Source organism: Triturus cristatus, chromosome 5_2 (genome assembly GCF_964204655.1).
Source record: "Triturus cristatus chromosome 5_2, aTriCri1.1, whole genome shotgun sequence".
NCBI classification, from domain to species: Eukaryota; Metazoa; Chordata; class Amphibia; order Caudata; family Salamandridae; genus Triturus; species Triturus cristatus.
In genome coordinates, this window is record NC_140588.1 from 17,907,061 (window position 1) to 17,920,255 (window position 13,195).

At 45.0% G+C, this 13,195-nt stretch overlaps 1 protein-coding gene across 2 annotated transcripts in view; it reads right to left on the reverse strand.

The window, feature by feature from the left end:
• ROPN1L (rhophilin associated tail protein 1 like) overlaps positions 1-13,195 on the reverse strand; it is a 316,078-nt gene that overhangs the window by 138,596 nt on the left and 164,287 nt on the right. For both annotated transcript variants that reach the window (XM_085606573.1, XM_085606574.1), the window contains one exon: positions 4,545-4,706. In XM_085606573.1, coding sequence (XP_085462699.1) covers positions 4,545-4,706 — 162 coding nt within the window. The remainder of the gene's footprint in view (positions 1-4,544; positions 4,707-13,195) is intronic.

The window sequence follows — 13,195 nt, forward strand, 5'->3', positions numbered from 1 at the left end:
AGAGGGGGTCTGCCTCAGACGCACAGTGGGAGGTGGAGCCAGCTTTCACCTTGCCAGGCACAGCCCTATTCAAGTGCAGGAGCTACCCCTCCCCTCACACCTAGGCAGGTCGCTCTATTCAACCCAGGTCTGACTCAGCCTGCCCTGTCCCTCCAAAACCAGACAGCCAATACACATAATAGCAGGGCAACTGGAAGGCTTACGCAAGAAAGTACCTATACTCTAAAAGTGGTAGTTTCAAACCCAGAATATAAAAATAACCTTCACTAAAAGATGTATTTTAATATTCTGAGCTCAGGCATACTAAATTCGTTTTTCTACCATGTTCTGTGGGTCAGTTAGGACTATAGGATGTAATAGCCCAGACCTCCCATTCTGGCCTATGGAGAACAGGTAGCCTTACAGTAGTGAAAAACGAAATTGGGTGTAATTCACTACTAGGACATGCTACATACAACAGGGCATGTCCTACCTTACACATACAATGCGCCCTATCATAAGGGGGGCTTACATGATGCCAAGGGAAGGTTTAGGGGCTGGGAAGCGGGTGCACTTCACAGCCAAGATGGCAGTTCTGGACTGCACGCAGACACTGCAGTGGCAGGTCTGAGACACACTTTACAAGCTGCTTCTGTGGGTGGCACAAACCAGTGCTGCAGGCCCACCAGCAGCATTCGGTTTACCAGCCCTGGGCACACACCGGCCACGCTACTAGGGACTAACAGGTAAACTGAATAAGCCAATCATGGATGTACCAATTCATATGTCATCTTTACAAAGGGGTTTCCAAAAGGACGCGCGATTGCGCTCCAAACTGTCGCACTGCAGAAACAGGAATATTTCCATATCATACACAACTTTTTTTTCTTCTTTTTGCTGTTTACCATAATCTTCATTTTTAAAGTAAACCAAACTGTAATCACGAAACCTTCATCCACAGTTCATCCATACTTGCACCATCACGGCGGGAACAGCGCAATTCCAACATGATCCATTATATTTACATATTCAAATGTCTCCTGCATGCCCTCCGGGCCTTCGACAGCGACACGTTGAAATGAATCATGCACAACAAGTTGGCTCATCAAAGGTATTTATTTCTTATCACCCAATGCATTTCGGGCCACAAGGGCCCTTCGTCTTGTTATCTTTACAAAGGGAGCATTCGCGCTGTGGCACTGAATGGCAGCGGCACAGCGCCCAGAGCATCTATAACCAGCAAAAACAGAGGAGACACAGCGAAAAAAGGAAGGGAGACTCACGCCAATGGTGCCAGGTCTAACAATTGCTCCTTTTGCGTGGGAGGCGTTTGTTTAAACTTGGCCGAATAGGGGGGACAATGGCCAGGAATCTGATTATGTGCTGAGCCAGAGAAATATGACAAATCTTGAAGTCTTGAAGGCTCACATTGTCATCACGATCATCGCCGCTGGACTCAATATCAGGCCAAGAGGCCTCTCTCTATACCAAATGAACTTTATAAAAGATTACCAAAATGGTGACAATGTAAGACTTACCCTCAATGTTTTAGATAAAGTCAGTCATAACAATACTTAAACAGTCCTTGTCATGCTTGACTTGGAAAAGGTGTTTGACAGAGTGGACAGGAGATTTCCACATAAAACTCTTCTAATAACGATCAAGTTCAACTGTATCCAGCCTTCCAATAAACTGAAGATTCACTTCAGCTTCTCAGAATCTATGACACGGTCCAGAGGGACAACACAGGAATATCCACTGTCCTAAATGATTTTTGCTCTCTGTTTTGAGCCATTGGTGCAAAGCAAACTGTTGAATCCCCACATCAACACCAACATACAACATTCAGTTATGCAAGATGGCAATATATGCCAACAACAAAAGTTTGTTTGTTGGGTTTTTTCACTAAAAAATAAGTTTCAGGGATTCAAAATTAATTAACAAACGTCTAAGGGATAAAGTAGCAACCAATCCAGAGGCAAGAGAAAAAATCCCAAAAGCTGAGCTTCATTTAGACTCCTTACAGAACAGAATATTTAAGTATTATTTTCCTCTTCACCATAGCAAATAACCCACATCTTTGGTCTATACAAATACTTATATAGATTGTGCAAGCTGGGGATTTCTAATTTAGGAATGATTAATTACATTAAAGTGAACTTGCTGTCTGGATGGTTGAAACCGGCTAGGACTTTTCCACTCATTTCCCATAGATATATTGAAGTTCATACAGAAAAATATTTTTTAGATTTATATGGAATAAGAAAGCACCTCCATACAGCTAAATCTGTTTTACTAAAAACATCTCAGTAAGGAGGGCTATTTGAAGGGCCACCCATTATTGCTTGTCATTGACGTTTAACACACAGGCTCTCTTTGAAGAACCAAGCTTTGCTCCTGACTAGTCTCCTAGTGGAGAAGCATGCAAAGATTCTGGCTGACTGTCCACTGGAGAAGTAAGTCAAGATTCTTACCAGCCACCTCATTGAGTGCTCTGCTGCAATGTGCTAGAAGGTTATGTATGTTAATTCAACTGCCACAATGTTGAAGTCCTGCAAAAACTACAACATGGAGGTACCTTGCTCTAACCAAAGCAGAGCTCTTTTGATTGTGCCCTGATCATCACCATGAACAAAAAAGCCAAAGTACAAAAATGACACACTAGAATGAACAGCAATGGCTTCAGCACCACACTCTGAACTCAGTAACAGCATCAAATCTCCTAGTATCCACACTGCTCCAATCTCTACATCCACATCACAAAAGAGACGAAGCGAGCCAGGCACCATGTTTTCACAGTCAAACCTTAACTCCCTGAGCAAAAATGGCATTCACGTCCTAGTCCTAGCTCTCCCGCATTGAGGCAATGGCTAGGAATAACAGTCTCCACCTGCAAGCCCCAGTCACCTTCATAATCAGCGATGTCACATTAAAGCCCCTCTCGCCAATCTCTCCACCCTACCTGACTGACAAAATCAAGATCCCATGCAGCAGATACATTATACACTGTCTGTGGGCCTGAAACTAGAAATGTCAGAAATGAAATAACCGTAAGATAGGCTTTGTCTTCCTGTTCACGATTGGTCTGAACTTCATACCCACACAGATTCAACAATCTTCATGTCTTCCACCATTTACGGAAGAAAGTCAAGACACTCCTCGCCAATGAAAACATTGCCCTCTTGCAAACGATAAGATTCTGCTTCAACTGTAAGCCAGTCTCACTTGCACTCTATTTAACTCGACCCTTTTTCTTTTCCTGCACAGCACTTTGTAGCTTTAAAGGTTATAAAGTACCAATATAGGAAGGAGCGGAATAATAATGCGTTATTAAACAATTAAATATTGTAATCCAAGAGATGCAGCCCAAAGAATATCTTCCAATTCAAATTTTTTATTTCTTTCTTTTTATTCTTGTTTTCTTTTCTCTTTCTCTTTTTCAAATATCCTTTTCCATATATAGTATTCCAACAAATTAATGCATTGATTAATACTCAGTCACTTTCTTGAAATTGTTGCTTTAAAGGTTGTTAGCACTTTAACTCTTTTCATTACTTCTCATCAATAAGCATTACTGTTATCTACAGCTTCCAAGGGAAGCTTCTTTCATGAATAACTGGATGCAAAACCTGGTTATTCACTTCTATGATATAGCAACATTGGAGAAAAGGTTAATTCTGAATTGAAACGTCATAAAGGAATCCAGGCTGTTCTAACAGGGCTCCCCACAGAGCCTTTCGAGTGCAGAACTGGCCCTCTGCTCTATTGGATAGAGATAGGAGAGCACAGCTTCAGGAGTTTAAGGGGAGGAAAGGCAGTAATGATAGTAAGGGTGGGTGGCAGGAGACCAGCTATTTGCTTCATCTTTGGAAGAAGAGATAATGTTTTGCAAGGCTCATTCATTACTTCTCTGCCCCTGTGTAGATGCTGAAAGCAGCAGAGGAAAATTTGGGGGGCATGTATAACGTCAATTTACAAATGGGTAAAAAGTAAATAACACGGATGTTTTTCACTTTGGATTCTGAGTAACATCATACAGAACTTAGGCTTTGCTCTTGTTGTCTAGGTGAAGTTTCTCAGAACTCCTCTGTGCAAAACATCCCTGTCATTCCCCGTTACCCATCTATGAATTCAGTGCAATGGCTCTCCCCACTTGTCATTTCTGCAACTCCAGTTCTAGGAGTCATAACAGGCGTTGCCATCCTATGGGCAATATAGTACATAGACTCCCCTTCTCTGAGAAAACTCACTTTGCTGAAATATGCAACCCAATACTTCCATTCAATTTGGCCTTTGCTCCTATCTATGTCTTTATTTTCTTGGACAACCAGACCTCTCTGCCCTGCTAGTCCAATTTGAATATTGGGGTTGTCTTTCTCCAATTAATCATGAGAAATATATGTGCTACAATGAAGGTTTCTGCTGTAATTTTAAAGGACAGACTAAAGATTAACGTAAATAACTAGTTTTGTGAACATTTTACCTGAAAGATTACCTAATCTAAATATTCATTAAAAAAAGATAATCAGACGCATTTATACAATAGGCCTCCTGCCAATACATACGCCTCCAAGGGTGCTACATCCCAATGCAAAAAATCGAATCCATTCCACCTCCATGCCAAAGTTATCCAGAGCTAGAATACTTCTTAGCTGCTCCATGGGTAAGCACAAGTCTTTCCATTTCTGTTCCAGCTCATTTAGCTGTACATATTGATAGGAAGAGAGCTAAAAAAAAAAAGAGAGAAAAGCATTGTAAAATATGGATTTGTTTTCACCTTCAAAAAACAAATCAGCAACTATGCAAAATTATTAAACCGTACATTTTGCAATAGTAGGTTTTAACAAGTTATCTAATTGTTTAGTGATTTAAAATAGAAAACGTTTGAGACGTGACACTAAAAACTGTTGGAACACACAGTGGTTGATTTTTGTGTGTGTTTCATGGACTTTGCTATGGCTACAACCAGTGTCAACTCCTTTGCCACATAAATAAAAATGTTTTTAAAGTGGGGGCATGACTACGACGCCGAACGAAGAAGCCACATCTGGCATGAGATTTGGCCAGTGAAGGCATTGGCTGGCATTTATCCACCAGTCCCCGGGAATGCGTGGTCCACAATTACTGACACGACACCAGGCAGCGGTCAGCAGCCAGTGGTAACCCCAGGAGAACGGAACTATCCTGTAATAAGACTGGGTCAACCAGCTCCCAATGCGAGTCTAAAATGGCAACTGCAGGCCTCCACCGAGTGGCGGCATTCTAACAACTTATTGTGGAAGTGGGGACCATGAGCCTCGACCGCTGCGGACCACACATAATCCCCCGTATCACCGGAGCCCGGTGGTCACGCAGGTAGGGAACAGCACACTGCGGACTCTCAGGGCCTGCTAGCCACGACCTTACCATCCGGCTGGGAGGGAACCTGCCCTACTCCTCCATGGTGCCAAGGATGACAGACAGGAGAGAAGCCCTATGCTCCCCCCTCCACCCTCCAGGGCCGGACTGGCCGTAGCGGGCACTGGACAATTCCCCGGTGGGCTCCAAGGATGGGGGCCTGATTTGGGCCGCTGGGAGGCTGTTTTTGTTACCAGGGGCCGGCAATAGTGGCCCCCTGTAAAAAAAATCGGCGAAACTGGCCCTTGCAAACAGCTGGGCAGCAATCCCCCCACCTCCCCCCCCCCCCCCCCCCCCAGGAGCCGGCCGAGCACTTTGCCAGGGCCGGTTTCGGTTACCAGTCCTGCCCTGCCTCCCCCCATAGCACCTACCACCTGTGACCACATCTGGGGAGAGAGAAAACTGGCCCAATCCAGGGTCTGACTTCCAGACACAGAAAGAAACGTGCACAAGGGGGTGAAAAAGAGGATACCAAAGCGCTCACTTGGGATTACCACCGAAGTATTGTTGCACATACTCTGTAACTACGGTGCACATGATGGATGACTGTTCACCCAACATTCATAAATAAGAACTATCCGAGGTTCCTTGTAAAACAATATACATTCATCTGGCACAAGTAAAGACTTATATAACGATTATAGTAATGCAATCTTCAATCCTGGTTTCTTCAGTCTTGTTGTTTAACAAGTAGTTGATTGTAACTCCGATGGCTCTTCACATTAGCCTTCACGAAACGTAGTCAACACGTGTTTTGTTGCATTTGCAACTTCACCAAGGCTCCTTATTTTAAGTTTCCGAAATGTGTACTAGTTCATAGATGGTGTATATTCATTGCTCCATCCCTGTTGGTGGGGATATTATAAACTCCCAGTATGTAGATAACCAAATTAAGTTTCTCCCTGTAGAATCGAAGGATCAGCGTGCAAGTTTGCCGCAAGTAAAAATATATGTTGTGGTGCCCGGTGTCAGGTAAGGCCCCATTATCTGGGGATAGGTAAAAAACCACACTGCGGTTATGCAGTGTATTCCGGCACCCCTCGAATGTGCACATCCCACACTGGGAGCCCCCCCCCCCAAGCCAGGGGGCCGACCATGCTCAATTATAGCATGACCTCTTAATTTAAGAGACAGAGATGCCATCTTAAGAGCCGCTGACAGCATGGATGGAAGGACGACATGACACTCAGACGTAAATGGCCTGGGTGACAGAGTGAAACAGGGGGGAATAGTTAATACATTCCTGACTCGACACAACCCAGCCATAATGTGTCAGGAAACATATCTAGCAGGTAACACCTGCAGCTTCCTGGACAGAGTGAAACACAAGGTTTTAATCAACACAAGTTTCACTAGGGGATCCATGGGGGTGAGGATATTGGCCCGCAAGATGCTTCCCCTGACAGTTATTAGTGCTTGATTGACACCCAGAGCTGCAATGCAGCAATAACAGGGGATTGGAACAGCCAAACCTTCACAATGGCCTCCTGGTATTTCCCACCAGGCCTACAGTCCATGATGTTGGACAAGATGGAGAACTGGATTACTACCTGCCCGACCTCCATAGTGATCATAGGGGGGATTTGAACTTGACAATGGATGCAACATATGATAGAATTTCACGGGACGGGGAGAAATTCGAGAGAGCCACCAATTATCTAATTTCACGGGGTGAAGGATCAAATAGATCTGTACAGAGGGGAACATTCAATGCTCAGACAATACTGCTATTTTGAGTGAAGTACCCTGCACTAATCCAGGCAACCCTTATGGTGATTTTAGTGGTCTTAGACAACCATCAGGCTTATCCAGAAGGAGTGTTAAGCAGCTTGTTTTACCCGATCCAATCATGTAGTGTAGATTAAACAAAAGAGAGAGAGAGAGAGAGAGAGAGAGAGAGAGAGAGAGTATATATATATATCTATATATATATACAATGTGTTGTATATATATTACACAACACCCACTAACACATTGGTATATCTCCTACATGGAGAAATAAACACAAATACACAACAATACTTCAATTGCAAATAAGGTAAGTAGCACAAAATACACTGGTCTCCAGGGGAAGACTAAACCATAAACTAAAAAAGTGGGATTAGAACTGCAACCAAAGTCGGGACTTGGTCCAGGAGACTCAGATGAGCTGGGGACACAAGCAACCACCCAATGTAAGTACCCAGAAATGCCACAGAGGCTGTGTGTAGAGTGGAAACACAGCCGCGTATTCAATAGAAGTCCACGGGAAAGTCATGGTTGCAGTTTTGGATAAGAAGGACCCTTCCTAGTGGACCTTGAAGAAACCCCATGGAAGACAGAAGGTTGGAGAGTTACCCAACCCGTGGATACCTCAGGAACCAGGATACCTACACCAGGGAAGCCAGGTGTATAGGTGTGAAGTGATGTTGGAAACTGCTGTAGACCACAATGGAGGACTTTAGAAAATATGCCGCTGGCAAAGATTGTGCAAGAGTCCGGTGGAATCCAAGGGTGGATTCTTGAAGAGGAGAACCTGAAAGCAGAGGGGACAGAGTCTATGGCACTCAGAAGTGACCAGGAGGCACGGAAGAGCAATGCCCACCAATGTCGGAAGGTTCAGTAGTGATGATGGTGACAGTGTCGCTGCAGCTGTGACGACCAGCCGACGCTGAGGAAGAGCAGGAGCAGGGCATGAGCTGTCCCATGTCAGAAGTTGAGAACCAGGGGATCGGTGTCCGGAGGACCATCAACAAGCCTAGGCAGCTAGCTGCAACAGGCGTGGAAAGCATAAAAGGAGCAACGTTAGGACCAGCAAGGTCCGAGGGACTCACCACAAACAGGAGAGTCAGAGCAGGCCCGAGCAAGCAGGAGATTCCACTGAAGTAGGAGAAGACTCTCGAGAGGACCCATAGGCCGAAGGCACAGGAGTTGCAAGAGGACCTCGAGCAGCTCATCAAAGATGAAGGTCCATAGTGAAGAGGATGTAGTGAGGATGCTGATCTTTGCAGGAAGAGATTGTGGAGGCTGGAGCTTCTTGTAGCCCAAGGATCTGTGGAGTGCAGAGCCAACAAGCCTTGGTGCACAAGGGTTCAGTCTCAGCGATTTAGACGAGGGATACTGGCGTCAAAATTGCAGAGAGGACAGGTCAGGCCTCAAGAGAGTTGCAGAACCACCATCAGTGTTACTGAAACTTTCGAAGTCAGGAGGACGTCAGGAGCAGCAGACTGGTCAGCTTTGTTGCGGTGCCTGCAGATGCAGGGGAGTGATACTACAAGGGAGATTACTTTGGGTGTTCTTGATACCCACAGGTCTGTTGAAGATCCTGGAAGAAGCATAGAGACTGACGATGAAGAAAACTTGCATAGCAAGACCTGGAGCAGCAGGAGTCTTCTGTGATGCAGTCTCGGTTCCAGGCGAAGTTCAGCAAAGTCCAAGTGTCCAGACGGTCAAAGAGTGACATGGTTTCAGGCTTGAGTCTTTTCCCACAACGAATCTGAGGACCCACCAACGGGTAAGCCCTTAAATACCCTAGGAAAGGGATTAGGATGACTCAGGGGTTCCTCCCAGAGGAGGCGCTGGACATATGGGAGAATACTCACATGTTCTTTGTCCAGTTTCATGCCAGAGCAGGAACCAAGGGCTCCCTTATCTGGCTCAAACCGCAGTATGCACGGAGGGCACTAAATGTGCTGGCAAGTGCCCCCACCCCAGCCCAATTCACTAAGTCCTGTCTGAGAGGTGGTCACACCACCCTGTGAAAAAAGGAAACCTATTGTTCTACCTTTCCCTGCTCGAGCTCATCTGAGCAACAGGAGAGCAGAATCGTGTCTGGGGTCGGCAGCAGCACTAGCTTGCTGGTAGACCCTGGAAGGCTGTTACTGGGGGCTGCCAGGAAGAGCCCCCCAGTGTATGGAATCATACCTCCAACACCAGTAATGGCATTGGAGTATGATTCCAAGATGTTTGATACCAAACATGCCCAGGTTCGGCACAGTCACTACATAGTTAGCCATCGCCTAATGACGGATGGCCACTATCTGTATTTAAATGGCTGGCCAAACTTACAAAGGAGAATCGACTCTGGGGTTTCTAGGGGTATCCTGCTCATGCAGGGGCATCCATGCATGTATGACCCAGCACCCTGCCTTGAGGATTGAAAGGCCTGCCTTAGGGGAGACTTATAGGTTTTAAGTGTAGTGACCTCAGGTATAAGAAATCCTATATCTGTCATAAGTGTTGCTAGCACCAGCTTATACATGCTGCAATGGCAGGCCTGTAGTCATAGTTTGAGTGGTCTCTCATGGGTGGCACAATACATGCTGCAGCCCATGGGAGACCCCTTGTGTACCTATGCCCTGGATTCCTTAGTACCATATACTCAGAATGTATAAGGGTACACAAGTAGCAAATTGTGGAGGTACAGAAATACTTACCATGTCAAATTGAGGGAGGAAGCACAGTGACTGGGGTCCTGATTAGAGCATCCCAGTCAGACTAGTCAAAAAACATACTGACACCAGCAAATAGCGGGGGTAACCATGAAAGCAGATCCTACTTTCCTACAATGCTGCATTACATTGAGGCCTTTAAGGAGCCCACGCTGCATACTTTTGGAACTCTACTGGCTCCCTTTAGCACACCTTAAGGCCCCTAGGACCCACAGGGGCCTCTAGCTGGGTTATAACTGGTGTGTTTGCGCTCAGTGCTATCTGTACCCCTTGAACCAACCTTGGGTCCCGCACCAACTCCAGTGCCAACTTCCACTCTGGCTGCAAGACCTGTGCCAGTTTTCTCTTCATTAACGCTGGTACAGACGTTGCTGGTGCTGAAGATGGATCCCCTGTTGACTCCCGGTGTCCGACCCTGAGCCAAATCCATCTGGACCCTGACTGAGACAGCGCTATGACTTCACCCCAGCACACTTGGTTTCTAAAATTCTGGCTCAGAGAAAATGCTTCCCCTACCATGGAGCCTTCAACGAGCCTCCAAGGCTCCATCACCTTTTATTGGCTCAGATTCTGACCAAAGTTTACCACCATCTGACAATGAGGATGGTGATAATGAGGACGACTTACCCCCACATTACGATGACAGCAGTGTATACATAGATTTTCAGGAGGACAGAGGGCTTAATACTTCCCATGCTACAGGATTGACATCTCACCTTGGACCTCCAATGGAAGAAAGTGCTTCATTTGTAGTTGTGATAAGAGGTGCGCTTTAGGTTCTAGGTCTACAGCTGCCTTCTACTGAAGACAAGATAAATGTTCCTTCTGAGCTTTTGCACCCAGGGCAAGCCTTATCTGAGCCTTTACTTCCATTTAATGAAACTGTGACTGACCCACTTATGGGTACTTGGGCTTTAAGAGCAGGTTGCCTTGTGACCATGCATGGAATATGGGACCCCAAGGTTGCTAAGGAAGGCTGTGGAACTGGTCAGTTGACAGTTGACAGTCTCCGGTGCAGGATGGGGTCTCTGTTGTCTACAACTTAATAAAGACTATCAGTACTTCATTACTTCTGCCTCTTGTGTTCCTGAAGAGGTGAATCCTACATTTGGCAACAAGGATGGGATGTGTTCTACACTTTGATATCGCTGTGGGGCTCGCTGCAATACCTGATGACATCGCGTTCTGGTATTTTTTTCTAGAAAAGGCCACTCTCAGATCTTCTGTAGTGCAGCGGTGCGTGAAGCCATCGCATGCTGGAAACTCCAGCTGTAGCACGCGAAGTCAGTGACGAAGCATCCATCAGACTACGTCACCTCACGTAAGTTGAGAGGTTGCTAAGACACGCTGTTGCAAGACAACAAAGGAATTTCTGTCTCAACATTGACGTGTGACGACATTGCGTTGTCAGCGTCATCTTGGATTGGGCTGATTACCTGGATTGCGCATTAAGCGTGCCACGGCGTTTCACCGATGGCACGCACAGCTTTCACTCGTCAATTTTCTTGGTGCGCTGTGAGTTACTACACTCTCTGACGCACACAGCTTACTGGCAAATTGTTAAGATACTGCAAATTGGGATAATTTTCTGGATTGCACATTAAGCGTGCCGCGGCGTTTTATCGCTGGCACGCACAGCTTTCACTCGTCATTTTTATTGGTGCATTGTGCGTTTTTACACCCGCTGACGCACACAACTTACTGGCAAATTCTAAAGGTACTATATTCAATCATTTTTTTATTTCTAAATTTTGCCAAAGTGACAGTGTTTGTGTGGGAAGGTCTCGCAATCTGCGCATGTTTCGACAAGTTGTAACAACTATTCCACATTTGGCGATAGTATAAAGTGTCTATGTGGTGGAGGAGCCTGCATTGTTACATACCAGTTTTCAAGTTTTCTCTGAAAGAGTTTGCAGTTAAGCGCACAGTTGTTTATATTGATCTGATTGGTTTCCATTGATTGTTGGACATCATTAAGTTCACTATTTAGTGCTCCTGTTAACATTGTTTTTTTTGCTTTCTTCTGGTATTGTATACTTCAACTCATTTCAGTATGCAAAACGTACACGCTCCGCCCTTTTTCTTATCTTCCCCTGGGGAGCCAGCTCTTCCTTAGATGAAATGGAAAAAGGTTTTTACCCACTACGCAAGAGTTCGTGGTACATCTCTCAGCTCTGAAAGGAAAACCTCACTTTTAATGCGTTGCTTGGGTTCAGAACGGCAAGAGGTTGTTGAGCACCTTCCCGAACTCTCAAATAGTGATGCCACAGATTTAAATGAATTTGAGATCTCAATAAAAAAGTGGATTTACAGTACCTGCCAAAGATTAGCACTGTTCTTGAAAGGTACCATTTTGGAAGAAGGATGCAGAGGCAGGAAGAATCAGTGGAGCAGTACATTGAATTACGCAAACTTGCTGCTACGTGCAACTTTGAGGCATCTTTGGATGAACGTCTCTGAGACCAATTCATGTTGGGCTGTAGTATCGATAAAGCCAGAGATAACTTGTGGCAGAAGGACAATCCTTCGCTACACGAGGTCCTTACCATAGCGAAGACTCATGAACACTAAAAGGCCTGTGTTGAAACAATTCGTAAAAATTAACCTTTAAAAAAGTGTAATGGAAATAGTGTTTTGGTTGTTGAGAAAGAAAAAGTAACTAGACCCAAAATCCCTGTTAAGGTAGAGAACAAATCTTCTTTATCCAAACCATTCTCTGGCAAGTGCTTAAGGTGTGGCAATCCTGGACATATGGCTAATTTTAAAGCTTGTCCTGGTTGGAAGGTTACGTGTAGTGTGTATGGACGCAAGGGCCATTTTACGAAAATGTTGCAGATGAAGTAAAGATCTGAAGAAAGTCAGGGAAGTAGATCTCTATGAAAATGTTTCAGATTTAGAGGAGGTAAACATCTGTCAAATTAAGGGTTCTGGTAGTAATGGTCCTATGGAGGTGGTGCTAATTAATGATGCACCAGTAAAGATGTTATTTGACTCAGGGGCCAAGGTGACATTGATCCCTAAGTCCTTCTTTGAACAAAATTTAGTGAAGAAAGTTAAGTTGTCCAAACCTGATATAAGGCCAAGGGGGTAAGGCGGAGAAATAATCGTTCTATTGGGTTATTTTGGGGGAACAATCAACTTTAAGGGTAGAATTATCCCTGGAAAAGTGTATGTATCTATGTAGGGAGATTCACTCATAAGCTGGTTCCATCAATGTGATTTACATGTGTTCCTGGACCCCAATGAGAATCCTCCTGTGTGCTTGAAGGAGATTCCATCTATTAGTCAAGTTGGTGATGGGTGGAAACCATGAGTCAAGGAGTTTCTTGAGGTGTTTTACAGTAAACTTGGGTGTCTCAAGATCAACTTACATTACATCAAGATTAGGT